Raw genomic sequence first — 15,663 nt, 5'->3', positions numbered from 1 at the left:
ATGAAAATAAAAAATAATTTTTCTTTCCTCAAAAATGATTTTTTAGCCTGGAATTTCCTATTTTGCCAAGGATAATAGGAGAAATTGGACCCCAAATATTGTTGTCCAGTTTGTCCTGAGTACGCTGATACCCCATATGTGGGGGTAAACCACTGTTTGGGCGCACGGCAGGGCTCGGAAGGGATGGCATGCCATTTGGCTTTTTAAATGGAAAATTAGCTCCAATCATTAGCGGACACCATGTCACGTTTGGAGAGCCCCTGTGTGCCTAAACATTGGAGATCCCCCAGAAATGACCAAATTTTGGAAACTAGACCCCCAAAGGAACTAATCTAGATGTGTGGTGAGGACTTTGAACCCCCAAGTGCTTCACAGAAGATTATAACGCAGAGCCATGAAAATAAAAAAAAAAATTATTTTCTCAAAAATGATCTTTTAGCCTGCAATTTTTTATTTTCCCAAGGGTAACAGGAGAAATTTGACCCCAACAGTTGTTGTCCAGTTTCTCCTGAGTACGCTGATACCCCATATGTGGGGGTAAATCACTGTTTGGGCACATGCTGAGGCTCGGAAGTGAAGTAGTGACATTTTGAAATGCAGACTTTGATGGAATGCTCTGTGGGCGTCACGTTGCGTTTGCAGAGCCCCTGATGTGGCTTAACAGTAGAAACCCCCCACAAGTGACCCCATTTTGGAAACTAGACCCCCAAAGGAACTTATCTAGATGTGTGGTGAGCACTTTGAACCCCCAAGTGCTTCATAGAAGTTTATAATGCAGAGCCGTGAAAATAATAAATACGTTTTCTTTCCTCAAAAATAATTATTTAGCCCAGAATTTTTTATTTTCCCAAGGGTAACAGGAGAAATTGGACCCCAATAGTTGTTGTCCAGTTTCTCCTGAGTACGCTGATACCCCATGTGTGGGGGTAAACCACTGTTTGGGCACACGTCGGGGCTCAGAAGGGAAGTAGTGACTTTTGAAATGCAGACTTTGATGGAATGGTCTGCGGGCGTCACATTGCGTTTGCAGAGCCCCTGGTGTGCCTAAACAGTAGAAACCCCCCACAAGTGACCCCATTTTAGAAACTAGACCCCCCAAGGAACTTATCTAGATATGTGGTGAGCACTTTGAACCCCCAAGTGCTTCACAGACGTTTACAACGCAGAGCCGTGAAAATAAAAAATAATTTTTCTTTCCTCAAAAATGATGTTTTAGCAAGCATTTTTTTAGATTCACAAGGGTAACAGGAGAAATTGGACCCCAATAATTGTTGCGCAGTTTATCCTGAGTACACTGATACCCCATATGTGGGGGTAAACCACTGTTTGGGCACACTTCAGGGCTCGGAAGTGAGGGAGCACCATTTGACTTTTTGAATACGAGATTGGCTGGAATCAATGGTGGCGCCATGTTGCGTTTGGAGACCCCTGATGTGCCTAAACAGTGGAAACCCCTCAATTCTACCTCCAACACTAACCCCCCCACACCCCTAACCCTAATCCCAACTGTAGCCATAACCCTAATCACAACCCTAACCACAACCCTAATTCCAACCCTAACCCTAAGGCTATGTGCCCACGTTGCGGATTCGTGTGAGATATTTCCGCACCATTTTTGAAAAATCCGCGGGTAAAAGGCACTGCGTTTTACCTGCGGATTTTCCGCGGATTTCCAGTGTTTTTTGTGCGGATTTCACCTGCGGATTCCTATTGAGGAACAGGTGTAAAAAGCCGCGGACTCCGCACAAAGAATTGACATGCTGCGGAAAATACAACGCAGCGTTTCCGCGCGGTATTTTCTGCACCATGGGCACAGCGGATTTGGTTTTTCATATGTTTACATGGTACTGTAAACCTGATGGAATACTGCTGCGAATCCGCAGCGGCCAATCCGCAGCCAAATCCGCACCGTGTGAACATAGCCTAATTCTAAAGGTATGTGCACACGCTGCGGAAAACGCTGCAGATCCGCAGCAGTTTCCCATGAGTTTACAGTTCAATGTAAACCTACGGGAAACAAAAATCGCTGTACACATGCTGCGGAAAAACTGCACGGAAACGCAGCGGTTTACATTCCGCAGCATGTCACTTCTTTGTGCGGATTCCACAGCGGTTTTACAACTGCTCAAATAGAAAATCGCAATTGTAAAACCGCAGTGAAATGCGCAGAAAAAAACGCGGTAAATCCGCCATAAATCCGCAGCGGTTTAGCACTGCGGATTTATCAAATCCGCAGCGGAAAAATCCGCAGAGGACCAGAATACGTGTGCACATACCGAAACCCTAACCCTAGCCCTAACCCTACCCCTAACCCTAACCCTAGTCCTAACCCTACCCCTAACCCTACCCCTAGCCCTAACCCTAACCCTACCCCTAGCCCTAACCCTAGCCCTAACCCTAACCCTATTCTAACATTAGTGGAAAAAAAAATTTTTCTTTATTTTTTTATTGTCCCTACCTATGGGGGTGACAAAGGGGGGGGTCATGTATTATTTTTTTTATTTTGATCACTGAGATATAATCTATCTCAGTGATCAAAATGCACTTTGGAACGAATCTGCCGGCCGGCAGATTCGGCGGGCGCACTGCGCATGCGCCCGCCATTTTGGAAGATGGCAGCTCCCAGGGAGAAGACGGACGGGACCCCGGCTGGATCGGTAAGTATGATGGGGTGGGGGGGGACCACGGGAGGGGGGATCGGAGCACGGGGGGGGGGGGGGGGGGGGATCGGAGCACGGGGGGGAATAGGAGCGCGGCAGGCGTGGAACGGAGCACGGGGGGCGTGGAACGGAGCACGGGGGGCTGGAACGGAGCATGGGGGGGTGGAACGGAGCACGGGGGGGGGGGATCTGAATGCAGGGGGGGGTGATTGGAGCACGGGAGGGTGATTGGAGCACGGGGGGAGCGGACAAGAGCACGGGGGGGAGCGGAGCACTGGATGGAGGGGAGCCGGAGCAGTGTACCGGCCAGATCGGGGGGCTGGGGGGGCGATCGGTGGGGTGGGGTGGGGGCACACTAGTATTTCCAGCCATGGCCGATGATATTGCAGCATCGGCCATGGCTGGATTGTAATATTTCACCCGTTATAATGGGTGAAATATTACAAATCGCTCTGATTGGCAGTTTCACTTTCAACAGCCAATCAGAGCGATCGTAGCCACGAGGGGGTGAAGCCACCCCCCCTGGGCTAAACTACCACTCCCCCTGTCCCTGCAGATCGGGTGAAATGGGAGTTAACCCTTTCACCCGATCTGCAGGGACGCGATCTTTCTGTGACACAGCATATGCGTCACAGGTCGGATTGGCACCGACTTTCATGACGCATACGCTGTGTCACAGGTCGGGAAGGGGTTAAATAACAGAGATATGTCACACAAAATATTTAAGTAACATTTCCCACATGTCTACTTTACATCAGCACAATTTTGGAACCAACATTTTTTTTTGTTAGGAAGTTAAAAGGGTTAAAAGTTGGCCAGCAATTTCTCATTTTTACAACACCATTTTTTTTTAAGGGACCACATCACATTTGAAGTCACTTTGTGGGGTCTATTTGATAGAAAATACCCAAGTGTGACACCATTCTAAAACCTGCACCCCTCAAGGTGCTCAAAACCACATTCAAGAAGTTTATTAATCCTTCAGATGCTTCACAGGAATATTTAAAAAAAAAAATAATGAACATTTAACTTTTTTTTCACAAAAAATTTAATTCAGATCCAATTTGTTTTATTTTCCCAAGGGTAACAGGAGAAATTGGACCCAAAATGTGTGGCGCAATTTGTCCTGAGTACGCTGATACTTCATATGAGGGGGTAAACCACTGTTTTGGTACATGGCAGAGCTCGGAAGGGAAGGAGCGCCATTTGACTTTTTCAATGTAGAATTGGCTGGAAATGAGACAGGACGCCATGTCACATTTGGAGAGCCCCTGATGTGCCTAAACAGTGGAACCCCCGCACAAGTGACAGCATTTTGGAAAGTAGACTCCCTAAGGAACTTATCTAGATTTGTGGTGAGCACTTTGAACCCCCAAGTACTTCACAGAAGTTTATACCGCAAAAATAGAAAATCATATTTTTTTATTTTTTTTTTTAACAAAAATTATCTTTTCGCCCCCAATATTTTATTTTCCCAAGAGTAACAGGAGAAATTAGACCCCAAAATTTGTTGTGCAATTTGTTCTGAGTACGCTGATACCTCCATATGTGGGGGTAAACCACTGTTTGGGTGCATGGCAGAGCTTGGAAGGGAAGGAGCGCCATTTAGAATGCAGACTTAGAGGGAATGGTCTGCGGGCGTTACGTTGCGTTTGCAGAGCCCCTGATGTACCTAAACAGTAGAAAACCCCCCATATCTGACGCCATATAGGAAACTAGATCCCAAAATGAACTTATCTAGATGTGTTGTGAGAACTTTGAACCCCCAAATGTTTCACTACAGTTTGTAACGCAGAGCCGTGAAAATAAAAAATCTTTTTTTTTTTCCACAAAAATGATATTTAGCCCCAAAATTTGTATTTTCCCAAGAGTTACAGGAGAAATTGGACTGCATTAGTTGTTGTCCAATTTGTCCCGAGTACGCTGATACCCCATATGTGGATCAACCACTGTTTTGGCAGAGCTCGGAAGGGAAGGAGCACTGTTTTACATTTTCAACGCAGAATTGGCTGGAATTGAGAACGGACGCCATGTTGCGTTTGGAGAGCCCCTGATGTGCCTAAACAGTGGAAACCCCCACAATTCTAACTCCAACCCTAATCCTAAAACACCCTTAACCCTAATCCCAACCCTAACCATAACCCTAACCACACCCCTAACCCTAATCCCAACCCTAACCACACCCCCAGCCCTAATCCCAACCCTAACCATACCCACACCCCTAACCCCGACACAATCCCTACCCCTAATCCCAACTGTAAACGTAATCCAAACCCTTACCCCATCTCTAGCCTTAACCCTAATCCGAACCCTAACTTTAGCCCCAACCTTAAAGGCAGGCAGGGCGTCCGCACAGGCGCAGTCTGCAAGACTGCATCTGAGGTCAGACAGGCAGCGCTCACTGCGCCTGCCCCTGGCAGAACTAAACAGCGCAGGCGCCGGATTTGATTTGAAAACAGTGCGGAGGGGGCGGCACCCGGTGCCGAAGAAGCTTTGAGTGACGGAAGTGTGGCGTTTGCAGCAGGGAGTTAAGACCTGCCTCCCTGTCTAAAGACAGGTATTTTTGCGAAATTATAAAACGCTTTATTTCTGCTTTGACTGCACCAATAACTAAAAGAGCCACCTTGTCAGAATGCAGCATTACTACTGCACAAGGTGGCTCTTTTAGTTTCTAACGTCTGGAGGGGGTCACAGAGTCCCTTTAACCCTAACTTTAGCCCCAACCCTAAAGGGAAAATAGAAATAAATACTTTTTTTATTTTATTATTTTTCCCTAACTAAGGGGGTGATGAAGGGGGTTTGATTTACAATTTATAGCGGGTTTTTGTTTGGCAGCTATAAACATAAGGATGAATGACCTCGGGGAGATCAAAACATCCAACACCGCGGAGACACCATCACGTGTTTCTCAACGCAGTGATTCCAGAACACTGCCCCCATCCCTTATGGGAAATATGCAGATGCATGTAAAGAAGCTGCGGAGACACCATCACGTGTTTCTCGACGCAAGCAGTGAATAGCCAGGCCTTTCCCCGGGAAGGAACAACCACGGGAAGGGCAGCATCCTATGAAGGAAAGCCACCTATGCCAAGCATGGTATCCATCCACAGACAGCTGTTTCAGGGTTTTTGCCCCTCATCAGTGTGGAGTAGGAATCTGGCTATTAGGAGCAGTGCCAAGTAAAAAGGCTATAAAGGCACAGATGATTGGCCTCGGGGAGACCAAAACATCCAACACCGCGGAGACACCATCACGTGTTTCTCAACGCAGTGATTCCAGAACACTGCCCCCATCCCTTATGGGAAATATGCAGATGCATGTAAAGAAGCTGCGGAGACACCATCACGTGTTTCTCGACGCAAGCAGTGAATAGCCAGGCCTTTCCCCGGGAAGGAACAACCACGGGAAGGGCAGCATCCTATGAAGGAAAGCCACCTATGCCAAGCATGGTATCCATCCACAGACAGCTGTTTCAGGGTTTTTGCCCCTCATCAGGGGATACCATGCTTGGCATAGGTGGCTTTCCTTCATAGGATGCTGCCCTTCCCGTGGTTGTTCCTTCCCGGGGAAAGGCCTGGCTATTCACTGCTTGCGTCGAGAAACACGTGATGGTGTCTCCGCAGCTTCTTTACATGCATCTGCATATTTCCCATAAGGGATGGGGGCAGTGTTCTGGATCACTGCGTTGAGAAACACGTGATGGTGTCTCCGCGGTGTTGGATGTTTTGATCTCCCCGAGGTCATTCATCCTTATGTTTATAGTCCTTTTACTAGGCACTGCTCCTAATAGCCAGTTTCCTACTCCACACTGATGAGGGGCAAATACCCCGAAACAGCTGTCTGTGGATGGATACCATGTTTTGGCATAGGTGGTTTTCCTTTATGGATGCTGCCCTTCCCGTGGTTGTTCCTTTCCGGTGAAAGACCTGGCTATTTATTGCTTGCGTTGAGAAACACGTGATGGTGTCTCCGCGGCTTTTCTACATGCATTTGTTTGGCAGCTGTCACTAAAAGACGCTTTTTATTGCAAAAAATAGTTTTTGCATCACCACATTTTGAGAGCTATAATTTTTCCATATTTTGGCCCACAGAGTCATGTGAGGTCTTGTTTTTTGAGAGACAAGTTGACATTTTTATTGGTACCATTTTCGGGCACATGACATTTTTTGATCGCTTGTTATTATGATTTTTGAGAGGCAGAATGAACAAAAAACAGCAATTCATGAATTTCTTTTGGGGGAGGCGTTTATACCGTTCCGCGTTTGGTAAAATGGATAAAGAAGTTTTATTCTTCGGGTCAGTACGATTACAGCGATACCTCATTTATATCATTTTTTTTATGTTTTGGCGCTTTTATACGATAAAAACTATTTTATATAAAAAATAATCATTTTTGCATTGCTTTATTCTGATGGCTATAACTTTTTTATTGATGATGCTGTATGGCGGCTCATTTTTCGGACAAGATGACGTTTTCAGCGGTACCATGTTTATTTATATCCATCTTTTAGATAGCATTATTCCACTTTTTGTTCGGCAGTATGATGATAAATCTTTGTTTTTTGCCTCGTTTTTAACAAGCCGGCAACGCTTGTTAAATGCCGCTGTCAGAGTTTTACTAGTTAATGGGCGCGGGCGGATCGCGATTCCAATCATGCCCATTGCACGCACATGTCAGCTGATGAAAACAGCTGACATGTCGTGGCTTTGAGGTGGGCTCACCACCGGAGCCCACCTCAAAGCAGGGGATACTGCCAGCTGACGTACTATTCCATCAGCTGGCAGAAAAGGGTTAAAGTATTAAAGGGTTGACTGGTCAAAACCGATAAATCTACAGACTTCCGAAACCCCCGCAGTGCACACATGCACACGCTATGGGAATTCGATGGTTTCAGACCTGGGAGCAGAAGATATGTATGAGTTATGAATACCCCCGGCCAAAGGAACACTTGAGTATTAAGCCGGGGCCACGTTCTGACCAGCGATATGGACGGCCAGTGGGCGTGTCTGACTAGAGGGTGCGGCGTAGCTCCATGCAAGTGTATGGAGACTGAGGCCCCGCCCACTGGCCAGGAGTATGTATAACTCATACATACCCTCTATCTCCGGGTCTGAAACTGACGAATCCCCGCAGCACACACTGCGAGCACCGCAGGGGGTTCATAAGTCTGAAGTTACACAAGAGTGACTGCAGACTTATCGGTTTTGATCAGACAACCCCTTTAAGGGACACCCCTTGATAAATTTTGGGCATCTTACTCTACCACGTTAGTTTTAGACTGGCCTAAAACAGAAATAAACAATAAAAACGCCAGTCTAACTAAATCTCTCCACTGTGTTTTGCAGTCTCGCACATAGATATCTTTCTTTAGAACTAAATGGTTTGTATCAAGATATAAAGATATCCCCAATCCGCGAAATAAGGGATAATTTTCTGATCACTGGCACCTCCAGTGATACTGAGAATGCTCCATAGAGACGTGAATGTAGGAGGGAAGTCGAGCACGCTCTTATCGTTTTCTCAGCACTGCAATAAAAACAAACTAATTCCTAAGCTCTCACGCCATTACACAGAATGCAAGAATGCTACCTTCCCTCTAAATCACCAGGATATTATTCCAACTCACAACTGTAGCTTTCCTTGCTCAAATTCCTTCAGGGTTTTCTTCCTCTCCCCAGCTTTAAGACGAGAGGAGAATTCGGCTACATTGATTCCACCAAAAAGCTTTATAAGCAGGAACAGGCTGTAAAATACAATGCATCCCATAGTACAGTTATAATGTTATATATTTGTGTAAAAATTTGATTAACCAGCATGCAAATCAAGTCTAAATGGGCATAGCAGTAGAATAATCCCAGACTGCAATGTGCAGGACACAACCATTGAAAATTGCCTAGGGGACCAGCCACCTCTGTGGTCTAGCAATAACACCGAAACATGCGCAGGGCTTACAAATTATCTGAGCTAGTAAACACTGCACTGCATTGAAGCTAGCCAAGATAACTGCAGCTTACTGGTAGTTCCTGATCTCAGCCAGCTTCACAGTTTCTGATGCTGCAGAGACAACACACTACCTCAGATAACGCATGGTTTTGGCCCAGCAACAAGACAATGCTGCAGATCTGAAATGTCAATCAGAACCAAACCCTCCATCAATCAGGTAGTCAGATGACTGGGTAGCAGGGAGCTGTCAAAGAGAGAAGATGGGACATCCCCTTTAAGGTGAACATGTCAACAGGATTTTGTTAAGCAAATTACAGACATTGTCAGGTTGCCGCTGTTACACTAATTAAAATGATACATGAGGTGCAGAAATCCGTCTTGTGGTTCTTGTGTAATCAGTGTTAGAAGTTTTCAGTTAATGAGATGCCCGTGCTCCATGTTGGGACTGTAGGCAGAGTCATAAAGACAGAGAGAGAGACAGACTGTTTGTGCTTCGGGGCAGCCTGTGGGCAGGTCTTTCCTTGGTTTCTCGGGCTTAGAGCAAGCGCGAGCATCTCATTAACTGAAAACTTCTAACACTGATTACATAAGAACCACAAGACTGATCTCTTCACCCCATGTTTCATTTTAATCAGTATAATAATAGCAACCCGACAGCATCTGTAGTTTACTAAGCAAAATTTTGCTGACAGGTTCGCTTTAACAAGCATATCTCACCAAAAATTCAGCTACCCTTCTGCTTTAGTCACATAGCTCATTTTGTATTTTAGTGAAATAATGCTTTTTTTTTATTATTATCATTTTGGAACTCTTTGTAGAGCTTTAAAAGATTTTGTTATGACAACTATTTGTGAATATGTTTAAGGGTAGTCTCTTACCGGTGTGAAGACTCTCTGGAGTTGGTGAAGCAAAGCACACGGGAAAAGCGTAGGGTGAGTAAGAAGTGGAGGAGGATGAGCGGCTTGGAGTTTAGGTTGCATGGAATATAATAGTGCTGTAAGACATAACAGTCATTTCTAACAACCCAGAATATATATACCTAATACACATTACACATCACACACGTGTTAGTTTTCAAAAGGAATCGGTCAACAGGTCTTTGCCACCTCATCTGAAAGCACCATGATGTAGATATAGAGATCACAATTTCAACAATATTTCATTTACTGGTATGTTCAATGTAGGTTTTATAAAATCAGATTTATCAGAAAGAGATTATCACTACAGGACTAGTAAATCTGCTGTCATTAAGTCCTCCATATTTAATGAGCTCTGTATAACTCTGGCCCCTCCACTAATAGTAGGCAGAAAGCTGCCAATCATTGGTGTGAGGGGGGGTTATGCACAGCTCAGCATTCAGATAAAACAGTGATTTTATCAATACTGCAGCCTTCAGACCAGCAAGTGACACATTGCTGGAATAAGTGTCTATTCCCCCGCATCATGCTGCTCTCAGATGTGGTAGTAAAGACCTGATGACAATCTCCTTAGGATATGTGCACATGTCAGCATTTGGTGCAGAAATTTCTGCATGTCTTGACAGGAAAAACGCAGAGTAAACTACGTTCATTTTTTGCCTTGTTTTCGGTGCAGATTTTTCCCCGCTCATTAGTATGGATGAAATCTGCAGCAAAAACGCTGAAAGAATTGACAAGCTGAAGATCTGCACCAAATCTGCAGCGTGTGCATGAGACCTCAGGATTCTCAATGTTTTCTGACAAATCTGAGCAGAAGAAAAGCGACAATTCTGCAATATATGCACAGACCCTTCAATGCTGCATACCGTAAGCTCCTTGGGGAGAGAGAATTTTTCAGAAGTGGGGGGCTCGGCCTCTTCTCCAGTGGTGTGTAACGTTGGCTGCTTGTATAAAGATGTAAAGAGCCGTGGTTGGTACAAGCCGAGCTTCTGAAGTGTTTCTGGGTTGTGCGTCAGCGTAGCAGAGAAAAGCAGCTTCTGCAGCGGTAACTGCATCTGGCCATAACTAGAAAATAGTAAGTGTGAAGTGACATATTCCAAGCTACCCCTGAATGTATACAGAGGACATTCGATAGGTAGGAAAGAAGATTATTAACAGTTAGTTACTTTGCTGCCGTGGGTACTCCAGGCATCTTGCGAGCAAAAAGCTTGCTACGATCTTGTGGTTCCTCCTTATAAACAGCATTGATCACTTGGGTGAGCCAGTCTTGATTCATAGTGTTAATCATGCGATCTGCCTCATCAATAACCTGTAATATGGAAAAGATGCAGCTCTATAAAATCAGGAAAACTCAACATACAACCTTTATAGCTTAGTGAAGCTTACCAAAATATTTAGAATTGAGAGTCCTCAATTCTAAATTCAAGTCGATCAAAATGAAGCTTACCAGAAATCGTAGATGCCTCAAGGTGAAGCCTTCTGTCATCTGTATGTGATCAACAAGCCTACCAGGAGTGCACACAAGAATGTCCGCCAGACTGCAGAACCCAAAGATCCTATAGTAAAAAGTAATGGAAAATAAGCAGTACATCATAAAAACCCAATAACGCTCACATCACAAAGGGTACTCTGTGCAATCGACAAAAGGTCAGCCGCTGTATAAAGGTATTCCTACAAGTAGCAGTTCTAGCACATCCATAGGTCGGAGCTTGTCCTCTGGGTGCCACGTTGCAGGTAAATATGGGATTGGCTGTTTCCCATGTGTTTTATGCGCTGCAGGCCCGTACAGTCATGGGACACTCATATATGATACATTTATGGCACATTCTCTGGATAACCTCCAACACCTCTCACTGAGGTATGCCTTTAAAAAGGGATGACCACTACCAGACCCCAGTTTAACAAATTCAGGACACCATATAAAATAAAAACAGTGTATACTCACCTCCTACCGCGGCATCAGCGCTGCTATTTTTGGGGGTGACATGACTTGCTGTATCACATGCAGGCTGCAGCTCAGCAATAGTCCGAAATTCCAATAGGGCAGACGTCTACTCTGACTAAATAGTAAAGGCAGCAAATGACTAGCTCATTGGCTGCAGCCGGGATGTAATGCCGAACATCAGGTATACACTGTTTCTATTTATTAAAGTAAACAACTCCTTTAAGAGATATAGAAATATATATACATACACACTTACTTTTTAGTGACCAGAGTCTCCTGCTCTTTAGAGAAAGATTTATGTCCAGATATCAGGACAACCTTGAGACCCGTACCGTCTGCATAGACATTAAACACCTTGCAGACCTGATAAGAGAAGTGAAAAACAAATGAATAAATAATGAAGCGTAATGGTAGTAAAAAATGACAAGACAAATAATGCCTTTGTTACGTACCTGTTGTGCCAGTTCCTTGGTGGGCAGCACTACAAGAGCTCGAACTTCACATACATTACGTTCCGTCAAAGCCTATGGGCAAAAAGTGAAACTAGCTTATTAATCCAGAAAAACAACCATTCTGCTTAGAAAACCACTTCTCTAGCCCCAAGAAATTAATAGTTATTGCCATGGACTGCCCCATCTGGCCAGACGGGACAAATCTACAACTACAAGGGGACCATTCAAATGTGTGGCTGTCAAATGTAAAGCATGGACAGGCCGGGACCACCACAGTGGTTATCCAATATGAACAGTGGACTGCACTCTATGATGTTTGTATGTTCGGAAAGGGCACAGGTAGAAAAGTTATTCGTACGAGGTAACCTAATCCAGACATCTCGAAAACATGTAAGCGCAAGTTGGGTACAGGTGTATCGAGGGGGCTCAGGAGGGGAGCCCGGGCCACACTCAGCATATGATGGCTGTGTTACACAGCCAGCATTTGCCTCTAACAGGAGTGCTCCGATCACTCCACAGTCACTCATCAATGCGTCGGTCAACGCATGTGATGTGATCATGGGGTGCCAATGGGTTACTATGGCAGCCGTAGGCCTGCTATATCAGTACTCCTATGAAGCCCACCCAAAGGCATAGCTTCATGTGACAATATTTTTCCCTATATACTATAATATAGCAGTGTTTCTGTATATAGAGAAGTGATTTGATAATTGATAACATAAAACAAAAATTCACCAAAAAAGCCAGAATTGCCAAACACCAGATTGCCCCGCTAAAATAGGGATTTTTGTGTGTACTCACCGTAAAATCCTTTTCTCCGAGCCACTCATTGGGGGACACAGGACCATGGGTTATGCTGCTGTCACTAGGAGGCTGACACTAAGCTGAGACAAAAAAAGGTTAGCTCCTCCCCTGCAGTATACACCCTCATGCTGGATTCCAGAGACCCAGTTCAGTGCAAAAGCAGTAGGATAATAAGAACAATATATTAAATAACATTAGAATATAACATGTCAAACAACAGTCAAAGACTAAAAAAGGTAACAAGCCGTAAGGCTACCAGGGTGGGTGCTGTGTCCCCCAATGAGTGGCTCGGAGAAAAGGATTTTACGGTGAGTACACACAAAAATCCCTATTTCTCCTTCGCCTCATTGGAGGACACAGGACCATGGGACGTCCCAAAGCAGTCCCTGGGAGGGAAACAATACAACCAAGTAACTCCGTATACCATCTGACTACAAATGCGCAACGGCCGCCTGCAGGATACACCTGCCAAGGGACGCGTCCGCAGAGGAGTGAGTGTGGACATTGTAATGCTTTGTGAAAGTATGCAGGCTGGACCACGTTGCGGCTTTGCAAACCTGCTCCGCTGTTGCCTGATGCCGGATGGCCCAGGAAGCCCCCATCGACCGAGTGGAGTGTGCTCTAATCCCCGCCGGGATAGGATTGCCCCTGACCCGATAGGATTCCTGGATAGCAGATCGGATCCATCTGGCTATCGTGGATTTTGACGCAGCCAAACCCTTTCTGTGACCCTCCGGGAGCACGAAAAGGGCGTCCGATTTTCTGAAGTGCGCCGTTCTGGAAATGTACCTCCTGAGGGCCCGTACCACGTCCAGAGTATGGAGAGCCTTTTCAACCCTATGTTTGGGCTGCGGACAAAAGGAGGGAAGAATGATGTCCTCGTTAAGGTGGAAAGATGAGACCACCTTTGGAAGAAACGCCGGAGAAGGGCGTAGGACTACCTTGTCCTGATGAAAGGCAAGGAAAGGTGCCCGGCAGGATAGAGCGGCGAGCTCTGAAACCCTTCTGATGGACGTCACCGCTACCAGGAAGGCAACCTTCCAAGAGAGAACAGAGAGCGGAACGTCTTGAAGGGGTTCGAACGGAGGTTCCTGAAGAACCCCCAGGACCAAGTTGAGATCCCAGGTCTCTAGCGGCATCCTGTAGGGAGGAACCACGTGGGAGACTCCCTGGATAAAAGTCTTGACCTGAAGGTTGGTGGCGATCCTACGCTGGAAAAGAACGGATAACGCGGAGATCTGACCTTTGAGGGAACTCAGGGCCAAACCGGAGTCCAGACCAGCCTGAAGGAAATTCAAGATGCAAGGGATAGAGAAGACGAGCGGAGGGTGACCCCGGAGCCTGCACCATGAGAAGAAGGATTTCCAGACGCGGTGGTAGATGGAGGCGGAAGACGCCTTGCGAGCGCTTAACATGGTGGGGATGACCTGCTGAGAGAAACCGGCACGAGTTAGAATCCAGGTTTCAACAGCCACGCCATTAAACGTAGGGCCCCTGAGCTCTGATGGTAGATCGGTCCTTGGCGAAGCAGGTCTGGGCGGTCTGGCAACCGCAAGGGAACGTCGGCTACGAGCTGAACGAGCTCCGCGTACCAAGCGCGACGAGGCCAGTCTGGGGCGACCAGGATGACTGGAACTCCCTCCGTCTTGATCTTTCGGATCACCTTCGGCAGTAAGGGAAGGGGAGGGAACACGTATGGGAGCTGAAATTGATGCCACGGAGAAATCAGCGCGTCCACTCCTATGGCCTGGGGATCCCGAGATCGAGCAATGAAGTTGTGGACCTTGGCGTTCAATCTGGACGCCATCAGATCCACGTCCGGGGTCCCCCAGTGAAGACAGATCTGGTGAAAAACCTCTGGGTGGAGTTCCCACTCCCCCGAGGCAAGGCCCTGGCGGCTCAGGAAGTCCGCCGCCCAGTTCTCGACTCCCGGAATGTGCACCGCCGAGATGATGGAATGGTTGGTTTCGGCCCAACGAAGGATGAGGGAGACTTCCCGCATCGCCGCCCTGCTGCGGGTACCCCCCTGGTGGTTGATGTAAGCCACCGCCGTGACGTTGTCCGATTGGACTCGTATTGGGTGACCCGCGAGCAGAGCGTGGAAGTGACTCAGTGCAAGTCTGATAGCACGAATCTCTAGAATGTTGATGGGGAGTCTGGATTCCCGAACAGTCCAACGGCCCTGGGCAGAGTGGGGAAGAAACACCGCCCCCCAGCCAAGAAGACTGGCGTCGGTGGTCACCACTAACCAGTGGATCGGAAGGAAGGACTTCCCCTGGAGAAGAGATGGGCCCAGGGTCCACCAAACGAGAGATTGTCTGACCCTCTGGGACAGGGGGCAAGGGTGGTCGAGAGAAAAGAGACTCCTGTCCCAGTTGTCCAGCAGAGCCTGTTGCAAGGGTCGGAGATGGAGTTGAGCAAAGGGAACCGCTTCGATTGCCGCAACCATCTTTCCCAGGATCTTCATGGCGAACCGAATGGTCCGCGGGCGAGGATGGCAGAGCGTACGGGCCCCCTGTTGAAGCGCTTGGGCCTTGGACCGAGGAAGCAAGACCAGCCCCCTTGAAGTGTCCAGGATCATTCCCAGAAAGGAGATCCGACGGGCAGGAACGGGAGAGGACTTGTCCAAGTTGATCAGCCAGCCCAGGCGCGAAAGAGAATCCAGGGTAATGTGGACGCTTGACTGGCAGGCTTGGAAAGACGGGCCCTTTATGAGGAGATCGTCTAAGTAAGGTAACACGACGACTCCTCGAGAATGAAGGATGGCCATGACAGCCGCCATGACCTTGGTGAATACCCTGGGCGCCGTGGCGAGACCGAAGGGTAAGGCCGTGAACTGGAAGTGATCCTACAGAACGGCAAAGCGGAGGAACCTCTGATGAGGCGGGAAAATCGGGATGTGAAGATAGGCATCCTTGATGTCTATCGAGGCCAAGAATTC

General features: G+C 46.9%; 1 protein-coding gene across 1 annotated transcript in view; it reads right to left on the bottom strand.

The window, feature by feature from the left end:
* The window catches only part of DDX51 (DEAD-box helicase 51), a 57,503-nt gene that overhangs the window by 28,569 nt on the left and 13,271 nt on the right, over window positions 1-15,663 (bottom strand). The window contains exons 5-11 of the mRNA XM_069757136.1: window positions 11,919-11,990; window positions 11,723-11,829; window positions 10,969-11,077; window positions 10,688-10,830; window positions 10,388-10,586; window positions 9,483-9,598; window positions 8,288-8,404 (exon numbers count right to left, since the gene is read on the bottom strand). Coding sequence (XP_069613237.1) covers window positions 8,288-8,404; window positions 9,483-9,598; window positions 10,388-10,586; window positions 10,688-10,830; window positions 10,969-11,077; window positions 11,723-11,829; window positions 11,919-11,990 — 863 coding nt within the window. The remainder of the gene's footprint in view (window positions 1-8,287; window positions 8,405-9,482; window positions 9,599-10,387; window positions 10,587-10,687; window positions 10,831-10,968; window positions 11,078-11,722; window positions 11,830-11,918; window positions 11,991-15,663) is intronic.

This window comes from Ranitomeya imitator, chromosome 1 (genome assembly GCF_032444005.1).
Source record: "Ranitomeya imitator isolate aRanImi1 chromosome 1, aRanImi1.pri, whole genome shotgun sequence".
Taxonomy (NCBI): domain Eukaryota; kingdom Metazoa; phylum Chordata; class Amphibia; order Anura; family Dendrobatidae; genus Ranitomeya; species Ranitomeya imitator.
The sequence above is the reverse complement of the archived record's forward strand: the minus strand, read 5'-3'. Positions and strand labels throughout refer to the sequence as shown.